General features: G+C 34.5%; 1 protein-coding gene across 1 annotated transcript in view; it reads left to right on the top strand.

Moving 5' to 3' along the window:
• The first annotated feature begins 5,062 nt into the window (after nt 1–5,062).
• The window catches only part of LOC149772440 (uncharacterized), a 63,074-nt gene continuing 43,737 nt past the window's right edge, over nt 5,063–24,399 (top strand). Inside the window, exons 1-3 of the mRNA XM_089947823.1 lie at nt 5,063–5,106; nt 13,342–14,161; nt 16,473–17,010. Coding sequence (XP_089803949.1) covers nt 13,757–14,161; nt 16,473–17,010 — 943 coding nt within the window. The 5' untranslated portion in view covers nt 5,063–5,106; nt 13,342–13,756. The remainder of the gene's footprint in view (nt 5,107–13,341; nt 14,162–16,472; nt 17,011–24,399) is intronic.

Here is a 24,399-nt window from a genome sequence, read left to right on the forward strand (position 1 = left end):
ATTTCAGCCCTGGTTCGAGGCGATAGATCACGTTTCTGCCTCTTACTTTCTTCTTCTTTCTTCTCGAATGAATTAGATCGTTTCATCTTGAAAGCAAAAAGTCAAATGACTCAATTTCAAACACCATGAGCTTCTTTATAGTCATAGCAGACCAGCGTATATAAAAGGGTGTGTGTCTTGTCCTTTCACTATTCATTTCACTCTCAAGCCGAGCTCAACGATGGAAGAGACTAACCAGATGGAACGTTTCGTCAGAGCTTTGCGAGGGGTCATTAGAAAATTCTCTTCAGACCAGCCTACGGACTACTCTCCTTCCTTTAGTGATAAAAGTCAAGATATTTGCTATATCTGTCAGAAGAAAGGGCATTGGTCTTCAGAGTGTCCAGACCGTCAAAAAAGAACAAAAACAGGGACTAAAAAAGACAAAAGTCAAGATACCTGTTATTATTGTAAAGAAAAAGGACATTGGTCTCCAGATTGCCCAAAAAAGAAACAAGAGGAGTCAGAAGAAAAGAGGGATTCTTCAGAAGAAGAGAGGGATTCTTCGAAAGAAGAGAGGGATTCTTTAGAGGAAGAAGAGGAAGAAAAAAGACAATTCTATTTACAAGAGGCAAAGAAACAGGAGAAGAAGAAAAGAAGAAGGGAAGAAAATGAGGAAAAGACGGTGAAGAAATTCAAAAAACAGAGAGACTAAACAAGGAGAAAGAAGAAGTCAATGAACTTTTTATTAAAGTGTTGTGTTGTGAATTGTGAATTGGATTGTAAAAAAAATGGATAAAAGAATAAATTAATGATATAAGGTAAGAGTCTTTTAGTTTTGATTTTAAAATAAGAACGTACACTCACGCACTCATACACAGACACGTACTATAAGGTAAAATGGGTGGGGTTTATTTTTGAGTTATTGGCAAATTGAAATTGTATTTCTTTTCGAGAAATGTGGGTGGCCCTGAAAAGGGCCTTTTTCTCTTTATGATGTAGGGGTGAGTTTAAGCAATCAACTTTAACTGCCTTATGCCTTTGCCACGGCCAAGGCCTACTTCTGGACTGCGTAATGTTGATGATGATAATGATTGGGTTGAAATCACTAAGGGTGGTACGGTAGGCTTAGTCACAGGGTTGACGTGTTTAGCTCGGGAAGGTCGTATTCTCTTCGGTCGTGATAAAGAAGTCTGATACATTTGTTTCAGACTTCTTAACTCCGCTAAAATGTCCAACAGTACCGTGACCGTTTGATTCTCACCCTCTTGTTTCTTTGCTGCTACTTCTTCTTGCTGTTGCTGCTGTTGTTTTTTTCTTACCTCTTCTTCTTGTTGCTGTTGCTGTAGGAGAAAAGCCTGTTCCGCTTCCTTTTGTCGTTGTATAAATTTCTCCAATTCTTCTTTCTGTCTCTGTCTAAAATTCTCCACCTGCGGTAATGAAGAAGGTAACGAAGGTTCCGGAACAAATTCTTGCGAGGAGAGAAAATCCACAAAATCCCAATTCACCTCTTCTGAAAGTAAGTCCGGGTTCCCTTGGGCGGTCTCCGCTGCTGGTGCACCCCATTGGATCGCTTTCTGAGTTTCCGTCATGTTGAATCACTGTCGCATAGATTGACTGCACACAAGCGCTAGCAGATCTATATTGACTAAGTGACGTCACAGACTGCTCTCTTCGGATTGGATGCGGCTGGCTGAATTTTGTAACGCGTGTTTGGATTGGTGAATGAACTCAATCCGTTTCAGTCCTACCTGTACCTATAAATAAGCGCAGTTCAGTGCATTGATTCACCTGTTTCTAGTAGCCTCAAGATGTGGACCGACTTTCATTCTTCAACCCTTGTGTCAACAATGATGTTCAGACCGGACATGCTCATGTATGTCCGGTCCAAGTGGACTGTTGTTGATAGGACAGATACAAGTCTATGGATGAGGAGAGTTTATATAGAAAGACAAGGATGTCTCAAGAGGGTACTTGTGTATGGACCGGCAGTTAGAAGGAGTTTAAGAAGAAGAAGATGTAACAGATGCCATCTATGTTAATATTAATATTAACATAAACCCAAAGGCCCTTTTCAGGGCCAGCCATATTTCTCGAAAAGAGATAGCCTTTCCATTGCCTACCCCTTTTTTATATTTTTTTTTAATTTTTTTTTTAAAAAAAATAGAGACCCTCCCTGTTTCAATTTTACATAGACCCTATACAGTCCCAGGGGTTTTTGGCCATGTTAAATTTACATAGACCCTATATTGTCCCACGATTCTTGACCATGTTAATTCCCATAGACCCTATATTGTCCCACGATTTTTCTCCATGTTAAATTTACATAGACCCTATATTGTCCCAAGGGTATTTTTAATGATAAGTCCCATAGACCCTATAATATCCCCCTTCACTACTTGTGTTGGTGCTTGTAAGAGCTAAGGTATGTTTGTGTGAATAGTAGATTATGGGTTTCTTTATTGTTTCTTAGCGTATGTGGAGAGTATAGTTTGGGTTTTGTAACCGCTCACGTACGATTGTGTGGATAGTAGATTATGGATTTTGTTTATTGTTTCTTAGCGTATGTGGAGAGTATAGTTTGGGTTTTGTAACCGCTCACGTACGATTGTGTGGATAGTAGATTATGGATTTTGTTTATTGTTTCTTAGCGTATGTGGAGAGTATAGTTTGGGTTTTGTAACCGCTCACGTACGATTGTGTGGATAGTAGATTATGGATTTTGTTTATTGTTTCTTAGCGTATGTGTTTGTGTGTTTGTGTTTGTGTGTTTGTGTTTGTACCCGCTCACGTACGATTGTGTGGATAGTAGATAATGGATTTGTTTATTGTTTCTTAGCGTATGTGAAGAGTATAGTTTGGGTTTTGTAAGCGCTCACGTACGATTGTGAGGATAGTAGATTATGGATTTTGTTTATTGTTTCTTAGCGTATGTGTTTGTGTGTTTGTGTTTGTGTGTTTGTGTTTGTACCCGCTCACGTACGATTGTGTGGATAGTAGATAATGGATTTGTTTATTGTTTCTTAGCGTATGTGAAGAGTATAGTTTGGGTTTTGTAAGCGCTCACGTACGATTGTGAGGATAGTAGATTATGGATTTTGTTTATTGTTTCTTAGCGTATGTGTTTGTGTGTTTGTGTTTGTGTGTTTGTGTTTGTACCCGCTCACGTACGATTGTGTGGATAGTAGATTATGGATTTGTTTATTGTTTCTTAGCGTATGTGGAGAGTATAGTCTGGGTTTTATTATATGAAATGAAAAAGTAGGGGATGTTTTCCTTCACGTCCGCGCGTTGTTTGGTCATGATCTAGGTAAGATCAATTTTACGTTTTAGGGGGATGTTTTCCTTCACGTACGCGCTTTAAGTATAAGAACCCACAGTATTCGCCGTTCAAACCATTCTGCAAAGAATAAAAAAGAAGATGGCTTCTAACCAAATGGACAAAATACAAACATTACAAGACGTTTTAGACAACTTAGGAATGATGGAGCAGATGTTGATAAGACTGGTTGAAGACCATTATTCCTATAGTCCCCATCGTGTAAAGATGGAAATTAATAACTTAAAAAAGGTAAAGGACAAGATTAGTGGTGTCATGAAAGAGATAAAGGAGGAGAAGGAGGATGAAGAGGAAAGAATAAGAATAAGCAAATGGAACGAAAAGATTGAAAAAGAAGAAGAAAATGAGAAGAGGAAGAAAGAAGAGGAGGAAGAGAAGAAGAAAGAAGAGCAGGAGAAACAAAAGAAAGAAAAGAAGAGAAAGAGTGTTGGAGATAAAATAAGAACTTGGTGGAGAAAAAGAAGAAACTAGAAGCAGAAGAAAACCCAAAGGCCCTTTTCAGGGCCAGCCATATTTCTCGAAAAGAGATAGCCTTTCCATTGCCTACCCCTTTTCTAAATTTAAATTTAAATTTAAATTTAAAAAAAACTTTTTTTAAAAAAAAAATCCCATATTCAATTCCCCTTGTCCCTAGACAAACCCAAACTCTATTCCCATGTTAATTTCCCATTGTCCCTAGACAGTCCCAAACTCTATGTTAAATTCCCATTGTCCCTAGAGTGACCCACGATTTTTCTCCATGTTAAATTTCCATTGTCCCTAGAGTGTCCCAGGGGTCTTTTTAATGCTAAGTCCCATTGTCCCTAGGGTATCCCACTTAACTACTCACACACACACACTCACACATTAATATCCATCAGCCGCTTTTTGTTTACAACCAAACATACACCCTACTATCCAGAACCCGCTCATTGATGTTGAATACAATACCTTCCCCAATATCCAACAAAAAAGGTCAGAGCCTTTATAGACACGGTGTACTTACGTACAAACAAATATATTATCACACTATCAGGCAATGGAAGGAGTGTTTATAAACATACTATAAGCAAACACAAATATACTTATCGCACACGAGCAAAGGCGAAATCAGTTTTAAGTTTTCGTTTAGAACATAGACGCAGACTGTTGTTATTCGTCCTTCAAGTTCGAATATGACTATGGCATCAAGAACTCTTTTTGCTTTTGGTAAAAGGTAGGGCAAATGACTTTGACATCTGATTGCTGCAATACAGCTTTGAAAACATTCAGTATAAACTGCAGGTACAGTTTGAAAAAAGAAAAGTGATTAGAGGCTTATTGAAAAACAAGGAAGCAAAGTTTGTATTATTATTATTATTATTATTATTATTAATTTATTATTATTATTATTAAATTTATTATTATTATTATTATTAAATTTATTATTATTGTTATTATTATTATTGGACAATCTTTTAAAGAGGTCCTTTTTAACCTGGGACATTTCCGTATCGGTCCTTTCTGACCCGACAACATCTAGGCGTTACATAGTTTTTGCGTGCTTATTTTAGAGGTTTTCAGGTATAATTTACGATCTATGGTAATTAGCTTTCTCCATATATTACCACCCATTATTTCTTTCTTAAACAATACCTATTTATCATCAGTTAAATAGCTCTTACATTCCCAATAATAATGCTAATGGAGAGAAAAAAAGCGTTCTGGTTTATATCTCAACAACCTTCAAGTGTTTTGATAGAGCAAATAAAGTGCGCTTTTGGTCCATAATTTCCGGTTGAAAACCAAGAAGCAGAAGGACTGAAGGGGTGTGTTCATATTTTAAGACTATAATGTATTGTTTTAACTCTTTTTGAACAGAAGTGGATGTATACGTATAATTGCAAGCGTTTAGTTTGATTCCCAAAAAAAAAAGAATTTAAAAAAAAATGATCTGAATTAGATTTTACAATGACTGCAGGCATCAGGAAAAGGACGAGAAGCTGGGTGATTGCTGCTGCCCAGTACTGTAGTATTGACCTTGTTCAAGTCTGGGCCGAGCAAAGATATATTAGGTTATGTCTTAGAATTAATGTTTTCTGTACCTAATTTTAACGAGAAAATAAAGGATTTGATCTGGGTATGATTTACGTGACCTGCGAAGCTATTCGGATCTACTAATAGTGGCGTTAACGGTTAAAAAATAAACTCGATCAGTTTGTGCTTAGGACCTATACACGCATCAAATGCTAGAGATAATACCTGTCTTTGAGCGATAAATCACGAATGATTAATACTAATTCAGATGCCTTTTTATATCTTAAGACAATGGACTATTTTTTTAAATAAAGTTTTAACCGATTTTTGGGGGTGGGAATTCGGACATTGATAATCAAAATTTCATTTGTTGTGATTCATATACATTTGTAATGCTGCCATCATTGATCGATTACATAAACTTGATTTTGATTCAATGAATCATCGTTTGACCAATGGCAGTACACTTTGCAAGCAAGGCCTATTGTGTGAGCAAAATGTTGGTACCTTTAGATGAATGCAATATTGCACATTGTCCTCATCCATATACAAGGCCCAGAACAATTCCATAAATATTTAAAATAATGAATAAAACTCCTGAAGACAATGATATGCAGGTTGGTTTAATATATCTACTGGAAATAATGTATAACACTAATCATAATGAAAACTTATGCCTATTGCTTATTGTCACATTTGATGTACATTGTGAATGTTTCAGTTGGGATATGTTTAATTACTGTTAGCATTTATCCTTGCTATAACAAGGTGCTCCATAAGATTTTGAAAGTTGCAATTTTGTTATATCTACTTTTCCATAACAGATAGTCATATCAACATGTCGGGAGGAGGGTCATCATAAAAGAAAATGTTAATATGTTTTGTCTGTCTTAAATCCAAGTGGAGCTTACATGATGTCCAGTATGGATGCCATGGTAGCCATCATAACATTTTTTTTATGACTATTCCTCCTGAATATTTGTTCATATCAACCTGAATTTTCACTTAAAGACTTGTTATGATGTCTGGTTGGTCCAGAATAGAAATGGTGGTAATGCATCCTGCATTTTCACAGCCAGAGTGTCCATCATGATGGAGTTTTCACAAAACTCATCTTACTCCACATTTATGTAGTCTGTTATGCCAGATATACCACTCAGAATTGGAAAAACCTCATAATAGCTAATTCTTCAAACAGATGACAGACATTAAATAACAAAATCTGATTTTGTCTTGCATATCCGTTGTTTTAACGTGACGTCACAAAACGTGTGTACTTCCATATCCACCATTTTGAGCCACTAGCCCCTCAAATCGGCACCTAATAACATTGTTCTTCCCACATAATTACGATGGCATGTCTCATTTTGTGCATAAGAATATAATAATATATCACATTCTGTTGTGCATGTCAACCGCACGAGACAGAATGCGTGACTTTTCTACTTGTTTTCTTCAAGTAAAACATTTAAATTTCAACAATCTTTGTTATTCTTTCACAAGCAAAAAGATCGATTGATGAACAAACGCATAAAGAAATGGATACACAAACAAGCAGAAGCATTTAATAATTTTTAATTTTCATGGGATGAAATCAATCAGTTGGTTATCTTTCAAGTTAAAAAGTTAATTGTTAATTTATAATTTAATATTTCTAAAAGCATTTCAGGAATACTTCATTTTGACATTAGACACAAAGTCATGTTCCGTTTTGCATGTGTTTTGTTTGAATACAGTGAAGATGTAAGGTCTTTTGGAACGGTTATCACTTTCATTCAGTATCATCCTACGTCCATCATCTCAACAACAAATACAATATTTGACCAGTCTAATTAAACTGGTTTGTCAACTGTCTTTGGTACAAACACCTGTTGCGAAAAGTATTTGTACGTAAAGTTCTGGCATAAAACACATGCTGTACAATTTTAATTCATAACTGATATTATATCCCGAAAATCATTGTTCGGAAATACTCTTTCAAGATGACAAGCTTAGGGATATGATACGACACACTTTTAAAAAATGTCAATATTGCCTGTTTGTAAAATAAGAATGCATTTCTATATGATAGCAGTATACATGATTACGGTTCAGCTTCACTATTATGTTTTTCAATAAAAGCAAGGGAACTTCTAACCTTGGTTTTATTTTCGTTCTACAAGACACTTAATTTCAGGTTTAATATATGCATTGTTTCAATGAAGTAAATGTCCTTATCGACAGTTAAATCAGATTATTATCTTGAATATACATGAGGACTAATGTTGACAAAGGTTTGTTAGGGACTCATAATGGCGGCGCAAGTGCGATTACATTGCATTGTGGGTAATTGCATACTCAATCATGACATCTGTGAAAACAACCCATATTAAGATCATGCAGATCTACCCCCGCCCCAACTGTCTTGATACATGTATGCATTACAAAAGTCTTTTTGTTGCTACTTTTTTTGATGGTTGTTTGAATCCACATGTGGTTATCACTTAAACAGTACAGCAATACATAGCTGGTTCTGAAGTAAAGTGGTGCTTGTCTGACTATAGCATGACACTATAGTGGCATCTTGAAAATCTTGTTATCACTGCTTATCATTACAACACTTCATGTAATGTTTATGTGTGGTTCTAAAAGAAAATGATGCAAATCTGACCACAAACATGTTTGAAGTTATGAAGGAGTTTTGAAAACCAGACCAAAATGACCTTGGATTTTTTTGGTTGTAATTCACTGAGTTTGTGAACCTTGGTACTTGTACATGATTAGGTCAGTTTTGATCACACATCAAAATTTGTTGATAGTCAGCTTTCTGACACTGATTTTAATGTCTATGGTTATAATTTATGTTTATTTACCTTATGAATATTATAACACAAACATCATGAATAAATTTGTATCAGACCCAATTTGTGGATACAGTATATTCCCTAATTAATGCCCCCAAGGGCATTCATTTACCAAAGGGGGGAAGAGGCATTTATTAGAACATGAAAGCTGAAGTTGTTCTTTTGATGTACTCCTATAATAACTATGTGTACATCTGGGGGTCTTTCTGCCACTGAATTTAGTCATTGTAAATATGAGCACAGTTAAAATGATCAGTTGATCAACATATTTAATATACTCCGTTCTCGTCACGTGCAACTCTACTAAAACCTCTCTTGTTAGTTTCTAACCCATGCCCAAGTCCATACTCTTCCCCGGGCGCCAGCATTTTCTTGTAATCATGGATCTGAAACAGATGGGTATTGAAAAGCCCGTTTTACACTGCATCTTTTAAATTGTCTGTTCTTAAAAATGGTGAAGAGGCATTAATTAGGAAATATGCAGGTATATTCAGTCTTTATAGCAGCCCTAGTTTTTCCTACTTTTCTGATAACTATCTTGACTATCTTGTTATTGAAATGGATGGTCATATTGATGTGGAGTTTCCAATGAAAGGCTTCTTATGATGTCTAGTTGCACCTAAATAAAAATGGCCACCATGCTCAACCATTTTGAAAATGTGCTTTCAAAACCTCCTCAGTGGATAGTTATAGGCTGATAAATCAGCTCCCAAACATGCACTGATACTGATGAACACAAACTGTTATCTACCATTTTTCACTTTTGCCTATTCACACATTAAATGAACTGAATAAAAAATCCACTGTGATGGGTAATTTGAAATGCTCTTACCAGCTGTTTGTAGATGCTTACTTTTGAAGAACATGTGACAGTCACATGCCAGATCCACTTACACTGAGTTAAGTCACATTACCAACAAAACCAAATCTTTCAAATGAGTGAAGGAGTGAAAGTAGCTTCTGATTGGTTGGATATGATGGAACATCTAGATGTAACCATGAGATCAAGATTGTGACAGGTGGTAGGGTTGTCTTATTGTTGATTTACAAGTTGTGAAACACAGAATTTTATCAAGAGATACTCTGAAGACAACCAACCTTAATTCTGGGGCCACAAATAAAGTACCAGTAAGCATCTAAAGTATTACACTGATGTGGACAGATTTGTCTGCATCAATTGCACGATTTAATGAATATGTGAGATCATATACCAAATGATTCATCAGCATTATTACATATTTGGGGGTTGATTTATTGAACTAGGATGATCATATCAACATGGGTTTTCACTAAAACTCTTCTTACAGAGTTTAGTTGGTCCTAAATGAAAATGGTACCCCTCAGACATTCAGTATAGCTGCCATATTGGCCATCTTGATGAAGTTGTTTTTGCTGCTTCTTCATAATGGATGGTCGTATTGACAATGAGCTTTACTGACAGACTTTATATGATTTCTAGTTGGGCTTAATGGACATTCAACATGACCACCATGTTGACCATCATGAAAATCTTATTTGACATCTCCTGAACAGAGATGTTCGTTGTGGTTTTCATGACAAGACATTGTATGATATCTTGATGGCTCCAGTTGAAAATGATACCCCTCAAGTATGGCTGCTACAGTGTCCATGTTTAAAATATTATTTCTGAATGGATTGTCATACTAACATAGAATTTTCACTGAAAGACTTATAATGTTTATTTAGAACTAGATGATAATTGTTCCAATCTGAAGTCCAATGTGGCTACCATGGTGGCCATCTGATTGCTACTCTTCACTGGATGTTTGTATTGATATAGCGTTACGAGTCTGTGCTCTTAAAATAAGAAACAGCAACGAGTGTAAGATTACAAGCTTTGTAAAATTTAACAAAATAATTTATTTCCCTAGAATACAAGTTGAAAATGATAAATAAAAAAAAGAACTTACGGTATTGTGATTTAAATCTCAAAATAATCCAAGAATTATTGACATAAGTCCTAGTAGTTTTAAAGTCCTGAATAAAATTCAGTACAAGTCCTGAAGAAATCCAAAATCTGAAGGCCATGGTGTGTCTGATATAGCTTATAGAGTATTACATGTTATTTTTGTTGAATCACATTAATATAATTCCAGGTTTAAATTCAGTATAAATTCCAGTGAATGTATTTATCCAAGAATATATCAGACCACTTTTGTATTTCCAGAGAAAATAATCACTTGAAATTTAAATTCAATAATTTGAAGAAAATAATTCATCCCAACTGGACACAGCATAATACAACTTGAAAGTGCTAGATGTTAAAGCACAAATGACCAAATCCTTACAATTACAAGATTATATAGTTCTCTACTTCACTGTATTTTCTAATAAAACCCATTACCTAGAATGATCCTGATGTTTACAAAATCAAAACCATAACCTGGATTACATTCAGGAAATTCCAAAACTTAGACCCAAATAAACATTTACTTCAATTAATAATGATCCAGATGGTAAGTGCATACTCAGAGAAAATAATTTAGCTATGTATTAGTTGTTTACACAAAATGAAATAAAAGTCAGTCAGGTCAAGCAGAAATGAACTCAATTTTCAACAAGGTCAAGTCCAGCATACAAAGTTACATTACAATAGTATGTAATGAACTAAAAAAAAAATTGTTAAACTAACAAACTAACAATTAAACTAAATTAGATATACAAAATAATAGGGTTTTGACTTAAAAGCCTTATGATTTCTGATTTGTCAAGTTTAAAATGGTGTTCCATAGACTTAAAATATGGCAACTATGGTGACCATCTTGAAAATCTTATTCATTTACCTAATTGAATATTCTTATTTAAGTGAGGTTTTTCATTAAAAGACCAATGAAGTTGCCTTGTTGACCTAATTGAACTGGAGTTATTATGATATCATTTTTGGTTACCATGGCATCCATAATGAAAATTCTGTTGTCACTACTGTTGAAGAGTGGTGATATTGACAAAGGGTTGTCAGTAATGGTTCATGTTATCTATTTTGCTGTAAATGAAAATGGTGCCCATCTGATATTGCTGCTTACAGTAAATATTACAGCCATGTTGTCCATCTTGTAAATCTTGTTACTGTTACTCCTGCTGAATGGATAGTCTTATTGACATGTGGTTTTCATAACAGTAATTTTGTATGTCTATCTGGTACTAAATGAATGTGGTGCCCTTTGAATATCCAATATGGAAACCAATGTGGCTGTCTTGAAAATCCGTTTTCATGCCTCATTCTAAACTGATGGTTATCTTAACATTGGATTTTCACAAGAAGAATTCAAATGATGTCTAGTTGGTACTCAGTGAAAATGGTACCATCGATATGACCGTCTTGAAAATCCTACTGATTCTACTCCTCCTCAATAGATGGTAATATTGACATAGTATTTTGACTTCAAAGATTTCTTACAATGTATGTTTAGTCCTGTGCAAAATGTAGATAGTTCTACTGAAAATTCTGTCCAACATATGACCACAGCCATCTTGAAAACCTTACTGTTACTACTCCACTTATATCACGTGTGGCATTGACATAAAATACATCTTGCATTTTTTACGTCCTATAAGTTGATGCAGAGTATAAGTTGAATTTTCAAACGTTGTACATTATACATTATACTTCCTTGAGTATAAGACGAGGTCAGATCACTACCTCAGCTTTGTCTTTTTCACTATAGTTCATTCCACACAGCATCACAGATTTTATCCTATCATTCAGTTCAGATCAGCTTTATTAAATTTAGCTAAAGTATCCAATTTGTTTCACATGAAGTATTTTATGGTAGTTTTAACTACATTTAATGATGCTGACCGGAAAATTTATGGAGTTAAAGATCATAAAATTTGCCATGCTGTGTGGAATGAAACTATAGTAACTTCCTTTTCCCTGAATATTAATGGTATAACTGTATTCTTTTTCAGATTATCAGCAGTAAGGAAATTTTATCAGTGATGCTAAAATGCTTTTTCCTCAGTTTTGTTTTGAAGAGAGCAATGGAGGCATATGTATTCCATGGCATTTTTCTTGTTGCACCTCATGATCAAAATAAAATATACCCCAATATGTGACAGTGATTTTAGTCCTTCTTCATGCTATTTTGTATCTTGCTGTCCCTGCCTAGCTAAAGCTTTTGTCAAAGATAGAAAACAGTAATAAATTATATAATAGATGGAAATTATTAAAATAGATATCATGTTTCTTCAGTTTTAAAGTTTAAATATTCACAGTATTTATATCCATATAGACCCTATTTTGGTTGAATCCCAAGAATTACTATTTTGCATACTGTGTAATTTTCTTTGCAAGTACAATATATATATATAGTATTGCACGTATAATATTGTGCACTTGTAAGAGATACACTTGACAAGCGGACCGCACCAGTGGCCTAGTGGTTAGAGTGTCCGCCTCGGATGCGGTAGGTTGTGGGTTCGATCCCCGGCCAAGTCATGCCAAAGACTTACAAAAATGGTACTAACAGCTGCCTCGCTTGGCACTCAGCATTAAGAGGTTAGTGTTAGGATTGGTCGGTCTGGTGTCAGGGTAATGTGACTGGGTGGGACATTATGCTACATGCCTGTGGCATGATGCCCCAGGGCTAGACATCACTATAAACTGTCACACTGTTGACATCATTGCGATATGACTGAAATTTTTTTAAAGCTACGTTAAAAATCCAAATCACACACACACACTTGACAAGCTAGTTACTTTTTGCTCATTCTATCCTCACATACCACTGATCTGGAGGCCTAAGTAGTTAGAATGCCTCAGATGTGGGAGGTCGAGGGTTTGAACCCTGGCCTAGTGACACCAAGACTTATAAAAATGGTACTAGCAGCTGCCTCGCTTGGCGCACAGCATTAATAGGTTGGTGACGGGTCAGACTGGTGTCAGGATAATGTGACTGGGTGGGTCATGATGCTACATTTCTGCAGCATGATGCTTCAGTGCTTGATATCACTAAAAACTGCTGCATCATAGTGATATGACTGAAAACTTGTTAAAGCTCTGTTAAAAATCAAAATATCGCACACATCACACAGTGTGATACCCATCCTGTAAAAGTTGTATAATGTTATACAAAATATTGCACACATCACACAGTGTGATACCCATCCTGTAAAAGTTATATAATGTTATACAAAACTTAAGTGTTTTTTGTTTCTTTTCAGGGTAAGACTCCGCATACACATTTCTCTGTAATATGGGATAGGGAAGTATACATGGAGGTGACCACAGGGTCAGAAATAACAAGCCAGGCAACATGTTTGTGATTTAGTAAAATTGATCAGGACCATTGCCTTGGAATTGTGAATCGTGGCATTATTGGGTGTTTATTCTGCTCTTGTTTCAGTCATGTTTCTAAATCATTGACTGATTCAAGGATTTTAGATTAGCAAAACATTTATGTGACAAAGGAATGATAATTACAGTGTTTAGATATTTAGTTTCAAATTTGAGCGGTTGATAAAAAAGATGGAAGATACTAATATTTGGTTGCAGGGCAATGACTCACATTTTTTGTACGTAGCTAGTATTATGGAATGACAAGTTTGAAGGTCCTTTACTCAACAGTTGATTGATTAAATGCTAGCAATGGATAACAAAAAAGATGCACAGAATTTTGATACCACAAGAAACAAGGGTGTTGGCATAACAGAATATGATGCGGAGTCAAAACCCAGTTCAGAGACAGCACTACATCAGTGTCTGGAGAAGTTGTCAAGGTTTGGAAATGCTTGGAAGACTTTAGAAGATACAGAGAGTGATCTCCTTAAATCCTTAGGAAACCAAATTAAAGTTAGTAGCAATGACAAGTTTGGGACAGAGATGTTCCACTTGCTTCAGGACGTTGCTGATGACTCGGACATGAAAGAGAAGTCTTTGGGAAAGCTGAAAGAAATTAACAGTCTTCTCCAAAGCCTGCAGAAAGGGTCTGGACAACTGGATAAACAAGGAGTTGGTGATAGTAAAAACCTTGGAGATTTTCAGGTATAAAATAATTGTCTGTCTGTCTGTCTGTCTCCATTTATCACTTTCTCTATTTACAATGTAACTTTACACTTGCAGCCATCCAGAAGAATCGAACAGTTTTGGCTGTTTTTATAAATTGTTCTGGTGATAAAAAGTTTAAATGTGTAAGGGTGAAATATCAGTTTCAGCAAATCATAACTAATATCATTATTTTAGATCCAGGACATTTTTAACTGTTAGTAAATTAGGATATTTACAACATAACTCTTCCAAAGATAATCAATTGCAATACACTCATTGCCTCGCCTTGTTGCTGTTTAATGTATAGTGAAATTCTGTTGATCTGGACACTTTTGTTCCATCCCTTATGTATGAATAAATGAGGAATCCAGAATTTGTTCCTAACAACTGTCATGTTGTTGTTGTTGTTGTTGTTGTGGGGTTTAATGCCATTTTTCAGCACGATAGGCTATACATGGCGGCCAGTATTAATGGTGGAGGAAGAACCCAGAAAACCCCAGAAAGAACCACCGACCCACGAGAAGCTACTGGCAAGCTTTCTCACATGCCCACATTGGCTGAATCTTAGACTCGAACCGCCGCAGACAGAGGTGAGATGGCAGTGATCCATAACGAAGAGCACTTTAGACCACTCGGCCACTCGGGGCCCCCAACTGTCATGTGGATAGATACATCATGGTAACTTGACTCCTAATAAATTACATTTAGGTTTCATTGTTAATGGTATTTCACTGATTATTTCCCTTGATAATGCCAAGTAAGGGTAAGGCAGTTAACAGTTTCTATGTTATAAATAAGGGCCTAGACCATAGGGGCAGGGAAGGATCCAGGTCATATCAATGAATTATATGCAGAAAGAGATATATTAGGCCCCATGACAATAATTATAGGTTACTGCAAATATGAATGAGTTTTCGGATGGAATACTGCATGACCTTGGGAGTGCAGTATATCCATCCAACAAAACGAGTTCATATTTTTCCATACAAATGCAGTAACCTTTTTTGTATATGCTCATTTTCTTATTCTACCTAATGCTTAATTATATTAACAAAATACGCTACAAGAAACAAAGTAACTGAATGTATGCTGTATTCCAAACTGAATACACAAGTGCAGATTCATCATTACACAACAACAACATTATTACTGTGCACATAACTCCACCCAGATAAATTTGAACTTAGTTGCGCACTAGACGTAACTTTCGAAAATAAATGGCATGTCTAGTTAAAATTGAAATTTGAGTCATATTTTGAATGAATGCACATTGCAACAACTTTTCCATTTGATCTGGAATGAATAGATTTTGTTATTTTTGTGTATTCTTTGAAATTTCTGATGGACTGGATTTATATGTGACAATTCCAAATGAAATACATCGGATTGAAAAAGCTAGGGAGAAGCATGTTGACATCTGCAAATGTGTGTCTGTTTCTGTCATTTAATATTTGAAATCATAATGTGAGAAAAATTTGAAGTCTCTCAATTGCAATTATCAAAAAGACGCTATGGAATTTAATGCTTATGTCATTTTGAGTGCAGTAAGGAGGATGTAATTGCACTTATATATGAAATTACAGTACAATTTCAACATGTGTAATTAAGATTGAGAACCTATGACAAGGCTCATGTAATTTGGATTTGCAGAACTAAGAAAGTACATTTTGAGGAAATTCAGGATGTAAAACTAAATATATTTTTTGCCATTCTTATTACCAGCTAAAGAAGACAGTTTACGCCTTGTCACTTGCATGTTATTTGTAAGGACCCTTTCTGGTGTCTGCTGTATAGCTAGCCTAAATCCAAAATATTGTATTAAAAAAGTAAACGCGGAATGTGCCAAAGCAGCTGGTATGTTGCAGTCCTCGAAACATCTGCTTTACTTCATTCAGAAACAAATTTAATCAACTAAAATGTAAAGCGCCTACTACGCGAGTGTACATGATTTGTTTACAAATCAAAAGTGCTAGCATTTGTGTCCACTGTTTGTTTACAATAAAACGTAGTTCCTTTATGAGTGCAGTATGAAGTTGCATGCGAGTTCAGTATTGTAAAATATTGAATGATTCTGACAATGCAAAATGAACAGAGAAAAAAATGAGCATATAATAATAGGGGCATATAATATTACCCTTTTATGTCTGTTCATTGATTCATCCATCTGTCCATTCATCACACCTTAATTAAGTTTTTTGTTCAGGTAATCTTGGCACTTTGGTGCAGTATCATTGTTCCATGAATGCATTTCTAGTTTCTCTGTGGATTGAATTTATTAACTGATTTTGTTTTATGTTTTCATTTCTAGGTTATTTTCAGATGTATCTTGTTGTTACTGAAGATGGAGGCTGATTATCATCAAATATGCTCAAAGTCATTGTCGTCTCTTGTAGAAGCACTGGCATTAGTATGTGAAAAACATGGCAACATGGACATTATGAAGCAGATTAAAAGCTTAGAGCTTAATTTATGTCCTCACCAGTCTCCAAAAAGAAGCATTGCAACTAAGGGATCTTTAAACTCCTTGTTAGGCTCTCCAAAATTGGCATCTAAGCATGGCAATTTTAAAACAACATTATTCTCATTTTTTGATCGAAAAAACTCACCTTCTCAAGAGAGCTGCAGCTCATTCTATGTTGACCTTCCACCTCAGAGTGATAACCAGGAAATGCTCAGTGATCAAAATATGCAAGAAAGTAAGACTGATGGTGTTTTGATACAGTTGGGGCTGGACCCTGACTCAAACTTAAATCAGTTGTCCTCCAAAACCATCATGAATATGCCAGAAGTGAAAGTAACAGCACCTTTAGCAGCAGAGAGTGTTGGAACAGGAAAACAGACAGAAGGTATATTTTCTGTTAATATAAGCCTTGAAAATTGATTTGAATATTCAGTTGTCATAGTCAAATTTTAATTTCAGATTTTTAATTGATTATTGAATTCTGTACATTCATTCCTTGGTATCATGGGTAAATGACCAAACTTTATTGTGTTTTTTTCAGTATAACAAATTGTATTGAAAAAAATCTGCATGTTTCATGCCAGTCTTAATGTGGAATGTGCAAGATAGAAAGTTATCTAATGAGTAGACTACAGGTTTGAAATGTAAAAATTGGAAATTAACATCTAAATATTTTATTGCCCATGTGAAAATTCACTTGCCCAGGAAATGGGCTATTGGAATTTCGAGTACCTGTAATGACGTTAACTGTACCATGTGTAAATAATGCAGAGTTGCAAGATAGTGCCATGGTGGCATGCTTATTTAAAAATTGATAAATCTGTCTCAGACATAGTATTTTTATTCTGATGGTCAATATCAGCTATTGACAAAAGTTTTGTTAATGAGACAGATTTTTTGGACTGTCTTCCTTGGTAGTTTACACAAAACATTTAAGGCATGATCCCTGCATTGGGGAGGAAAAGAGGACGTGCATTCAGGTTTGATTGTTTCCTCAGTTTTCCAGTTACCCCCACCTTGGGATTAAAATGAAGATCTGATGGACACACTCATGAGGTCATATTCAATTCTCTAATCAAATTACAACTTTTAATTTATTAAGTGCAAGCACTTTATTCAAAACCTATCAATTTTAGCAAAATCTCACTAACACAAAATGCAATGCTGTTGTAATTGGCTACTAAAATACATGGTTTTCGAATTCCAAAGGTTGCCAGAACATGAACTTTTATTGGTGTATGTCAGATCTATATAAATAGATCAATTTTTAATCAGACTGAACTGTCTCCAAGACTACCTTAGGCCAAAAAGTGAAGCATGAAGAGTTATTGGTATAAATCATTTGAAAGTATGGTATAATTAATAAAAACTAAAAGAAGCTTTAGGCATTAAACGTTTATATTCTGTTAATTACAACACATAAGTCATAAGGACAGCATTTTTAGCTTATCTCTATGAAATGGAGGTAGTCCATTGCACTACACCTGTCATTAGTGTTGCCATCCACACAGATGTACACCTTCACTGAATGTCAACCATTCTTTCTTCCTAGGTTCTAGGCAGCAGTTTGGAGTGTGTTTCATAGCACATACTCCCTGGTGAGCTGGGTGAGGGGATGAACTTTTTGCTTGTACATCAATTGTACATTCTTGGCTAAGTTTTTGTGTTCATTTAAGGTTTCTTTGCACGCTGTATAAATACTTATATCTGGAACAATAAGATTTGGTGAGAGATGTGTCATGATGAGTACTAAAACCTTCATAACAAAAGTAGATCACTGTGAGCTATATTTCACACACAGTTTGTTTCTCAAGCCTTGTTCATACTAGAATCATCAAACTGTATTTCTATCTGCCACACCCATACCAGAAAAAAAAAACAGTTAGATACATTTCACATTTTACTGGCATTGGTTACACCTGCGCATTTAGCTCATGATCAAATGGTTTTTTTTGCACACTACATATAAAGTGTAATCACACAAAATCATGATGATTGTGATCTGCATATTGATGTCCAGTGCTGCATCTTAGTGATATTTTGAACCACAGGATGTCATGATGTTGTGCATTATGTTTTCACTAATCTTAAACTAAGTTACAGAAAAAGCAAAACCAAGTTTTGTAAAAATTCAAGAAATTAATTTTCTGCGTTACAAAGTGAAGATTTTGGAGGAACTTACAGTATTGTGAATTAAATTCGAAATAACCCTATGTGTTCTATCAGTCCAAAAGTTTAGAATATTCTGAATGAATTCCAATCTTGATTGTGCTGATGTACCAATAGTCTTGAATGTGTTGATGTACCAGTGGTCTGGCTGTATCACAATGGTAAAATCCAAAATGTCTTTGAATTAATTCACAATAAGCCCAATGTATTGTTTTTTAGTCCAAAATGTCCATGATCACATTGTAATTCCAATGAATAATTTAAGTAAATAATTCCTCTCAAATTGTATCTGAACACAGCTAAAAATGGTTACACAAAGACTGATATTAAAATAGGGATGAAGACTTTGTTTAAAACTTTGATCGTATATAAAAACCTAAGACACAACAAGATGAACAGGATGTGTATCAAAAGTTTGTTTCTAGAACATTCTAAGTTTTGTATATAAAGCTAGATTTTGAACCTAAATATAAGTAAACAATTTATTTATAACTTAAAAGACAAAATTCATTTAGACAATATAATTTCCAAAGGAAAAGCCAAGGTCCTGAAGTCAAATCTAAGTAAACATTTTCTTTACAAATGATCATTATCTTAAAGTTTAATCTACAGTCATGGACAGAAGTTAGATATGTAATATGTTGTTTGCAAATGACCCTTACAATCTACAATCAATGACAAAAGTTAAGCACACAGTGTATATTTATATCTAATGAGCATAGTGTGCTATAGGCAGACAAGTCATTCAACTAAAGAAAATATTGCACGTATTCTCTATAAAAAAAGTGTGTGCAAAAGTATGGATACCATGGAGATATTCATCAAAGCAATTTTAACAGCATATTATGTTGTTTGTTTGTTTTTCATAGATTAATCTATTGGGATTGTCATTTTGTTGGTATTTTATAGATTAATCTTTTGGGATTGTCATTTTGTTGGTATTTCGTAGATTAATCTATTGGGATTGTCATTTTGTTGGTATTTCATAGATTAATCTATTGGGATTGTCATTTTGTTGGTATTTCATAGATTACTCTATTGGGATTGTCATTTTGTTGGTATTTTATAGATTAATCTATTGGGATTGTCATTTTGTTGGTATTTTATAGATTAATCTTTTGGGATTGTCATTTTGTTGGTATTTTATAGATTAATCTTTTGGGATTGTCATTTTGTTGGTATTTCATAGATTAATCTATTGGGATTGTCATTTTGTTGGTATTTCATAGATTAATCTATTGGGATTTTCATTTTGTTGGTATTTCATAGATTAATCTTTTGGGATTGTCATTTTGTTGGTATTTCATAGATTAATCTTTTGGGATTGTCATTTTGTTGGTATTTTATAGATTAATCTATTGGGATTGTCATTTTGTTGGTATTTTATAGACTAATCTATTGGGATTGTCATTTTGTTGGTATTTTATAGATTAATCTATTGGGATTGTCATTTTGTTGGTATTTTATAGATTAATCTATTGGGATTGTCATTTTGTTGATATTTTATAGATTAATCTATTGGGATTGTCATTTTGTTGGTACATGTATTTCATAGATTAATCTATTGGGATTGTCATTTTGTTTATATTTCATAGATTAATCTGTTGTTGTTGTTGTTGTTGTAGTGTTTAACGCCATTTTTCAGCACATGATAGGCTATACATGGCGGCCAGTATTAATGGTGGAGGAAGAACCCTGACAAACCCAGGGAAGAACCACCGACCCACGAGAAGCTACTGGCAGGCTTTCCCACGTACCCACGCTAGCCGAGCCTTGGACTCGAACCCACGCAGACAGAGGTGAGATGACAGTGATCCGTAATGGAGAGCGCTTTAGACCACTCGGCCACTCGGGGCCCCCCATAAATTAATCTATTGGGATTGTCATTTTGTTGGTATTTCATAGATTAATCTATTGGGATTGTCATTTTGTTGGTATTTCATAGATTAATCTATTGGGATTGTTATTTTGTTGGTATTTTATAGATTAATCTATTGGGATTGTCATTTTGTTGATATTTTATTGATTATAAATGGCTATGTGATGAACCTTAATGCAGCACTTGACTGTTTTTGCTAATGCTTCTAAGTCTACCAAGAAAATCGAAAAGTAAAAGAAAAAGCAACTGGTGAAAATGTTCATATCTCTTCCACTAGTTCAGCAAGAAGTGAAAGTTGGATATCAAAGTATTAACTCTAAGTGACAGTGAATACTTTGAAACTGACACCAATCTAACTTTTGTAGTGTGCTGCAGTTATATGTGTGTGTGTGTGTGTATATGCATGTGTGAGTGTGTGTGTGAAAATAAGTGCTATCGCAACCAATGATCTAGTAAGTTTGCTCATCATAGCATTACAAAATTAGTTGGTTCTGAGTCAGATTGCAGATGCAGTCTGTTCTGTTGTCAGTAGAAAACTTGAAGAAAATTTTTTTGCTGAATTACAAAAAGAGTTGAATGAGAAGGATTTGAATACAAATTCTTTAGAAGCTAGACAAAAATCACTGGAGTCTCTTAATGATTCTTTAGAAGCTAGACAAAAATCACTGGAGTCTCTTAATGATTCTAGGAATGAAGAACTTGAAATGTATTGCCATAGAAACAGTGTACAGATATGCAGAATTTAAAAAAAAACATTGTTCTTGGCCTTGCTGCAAAATTTGGGGCTGATATCCCTCCCTTTGGGCTCTGTAGATCTCCCAGAGTTGGAGCCCCAAGAACTTTTGGATCAAAACTGATAATTGTAAAGTTTATTTGTCGTTAGAAGACCTCAGTCTGTGGATGATGCATCAATACATTCTGACTCATTGGGTTCAACAGAAGCGGCATAGCCAAACAAAACATGGCAAATATTTATTAATGAAGATCTGACTAGCACAGTGTAGAGTGGATCAAATGCATAAGCATATTGAAAAGTGAACACAAGATAAAGAATTTCTGGATAAGTGACGGACTAATTTTAATTGAACTTCAAGTCAACACTATCAAGCATGTATTCAACAAAGAAAAGATGGAAGATATCAAAGATAGTTTTAAAATTAAGATAACGTTCTCAAAGCAATATCTATTTGAACAACCCTGAGCTAACTTGTCAAAATAGTTCTCTAATGAAGATTCATCTTAGTAGGCCCTCTGGTGCTTGTGAGCTTTTGCATTTGTGTGTTCTGGTCCTGGTTCAGTCTTAATTGTTGTTATTATTATTATTATTATTATTATTATTATTATCAGTATTATTTTCTCCTACTCAAAAGTTCATGCCTGTATTTAACTTTTTGAGACTTTTTTTAATTTTTCTCTTATTGGTAAGAATGAAAACCTCTTCTGAACAGTACAATAAACACTGTATTTTATTATCTTTTACACCAATGTCTGCTTATTTAATACTTCATTAATTTGGCATCAATTAACAAAGCAGATATTTTGAGTCCATAAGTTAGTATATCAACATCTCTATGATGTAGAATAGTCACACAATGGCAAATAATGCTCCCAACTAAATATAGATGTTTTTATAGCAATTATTTGTGTATTATTTGTGCAACATTTGTACCGGTGAAATAAGTTGAAGCTTACACCATTAGTTGATCTACTATCGACATTGATATCCTCAATATATTTACCTTACAGTTATTGTATTCAGCAGAGTAGTTCCTTCTTGCTAAAGAAATACACATGCATGAATGTACTTATACAATTATATGAATGTATGTATACATGTATGTATGTGTGCGTGTTGTTTATGCATGGGTATATATTTGTACATGTGTAGTCAGTGGATACATGTATGATTGGCTCTGAAAATTAACATATATCCTGAACAACTGTTTAAACATTAAACTTGAACTTATCCAATAATTACATTCTGAAAATGCTCACTCTTGTTCAGCAAGACCTGTCCACCACAGCGTATTCCATATTTACAACATCAAATGATGTCAGGTTTATACAACACAGTAATTCTCATTTGTATTTGATGTATTTAGTCACTTTTTTCTAGAATGCACTTCTCATTATATTATCCATATATACTCGCTTACAAGACAAGACAAACTGCAAACATCAAAGATCCTGATGTGCTGTAGCATAATGTGCCTGCAGATCAAAGTCTGTGTTTGTCCTACTGATTATTCCTAATAAATTGCATAGACCCAGATCTGCCAGTGGATTATGCAACAGCAGATCTGAGTCTGTGCAGATTGCACTTGGAGTTGTCTTATAAGCAAGTATATAAGGTAGTTTCTTTCTGTGCACTACTTTTCTCTCATTTAGGCTTGCAGCTGTGAATGGACATGCAAATTATTATTTGTTTTAGTAACAGTGACCTTGTGATAGCTTCTGCCTTGGTTAATAGGGATATTTATTATTTTGTCTGGCTTGGGCTGGATAGTGTTGTAAAGGACAATTATGTTTCAATCTTCAGTTATCTTTAATTGAACATTATTAGCATTTTTCCACTTTCCCCTTTATTTATATAAATTATGCATGTTTTTAATTTTTAATTTTCTTTATATATATATATATATATATATATATATATATATATATATATCCATGTTGCATTTAATGGATAAACTCCCATGGAATGTACATTCAAATAAGAAAAGGCACATTATTGCTGTTTTGTTTTTATATATTAAAAAAATTATATTTGGTTTATGTTTTTCCAAAATTGGAACATATATTCTCACATTTATACCACTCGGGTTAAAATCCTTCACTTAACATAGCTTTCATTGGATTAAATACACCTGTGTTTTTGGAAACTGGCCAGAGAAAATATGAATGCAATTCTTATGACTTTATATGCAGAACCTCATGACCACACCAAGTCTCCTCGTTTATTTTAAGTCAGCACCGAGCCAAGCCAACTCAGATTACCCATGAATATTGATGTTGAAAAGTACAGGGTTCAGGTTGGTTGTTACCATCCAAACGTTATCAGGCCTACAAGCAAAACTTAGATACGATCAAATAATTTATAGTTTACTAACATATTACGTAAATTATTTTATCATAGAGTGTTCCTCCTATCATCAACGATCATGACTGTGCAAATGCTAACATAAGATAATTAAAGGGAATTTCACCTTTTGTCCACGTGTTGCTCATACTTGCTCATGGCATTGAAACTAATTTGAATCCATGCATCAACCCTTACTCACAAATAGGCCTACAGATTGTCATGTTAATGGTCAGATTATGTACCATAAGATTGACCATCTAACCATGGAGTTAAACAAAGTCAATATTATTACTATCAGTGAGACATAGATGTTCAATTCCTTACGGAAAATAATATAATACAGAATCTTCAATCACCAGTCTGCCTTGACAGAATCCGATATGGGGCTGTCTTGACTGTGTACATCATAAAACGTTCACCCTTTTATAAAAAGAACAATTTATTAATACAAACTTTGCTGCCTTTAGGGTGAAATAATCCTTAATGGAGGAAAAATCTTGGGTCAAGCTTTTATACTCAAAATTTGATGATTGGACTTGAGTAGAATTTTTAGTTGAACAAGGAAAACAATATTGAAATATAATCATTTTAGGGGCCTTGAATAAAAATCTCATGTTTATCCAGTAGAAGTAGAAATATTCAAA

The sequence above is a fragment of the Sinohyriopsis cumingii genome, unplaced genomic scaffold (genome assembly GCF_028554795.1).
Source record: "Sinohyriopsis cumingii isolate HCF-2022 unplaced genomic scaffold, ASM2855479v2 utg001505l, whole genome shotgun sequence".
NCBI lineage: Eukaryota > Metazoa > Mollusca > Bivalvia > Unionida > Unionidae > Sinohyriopsis > Sinohyriopsis cumingii.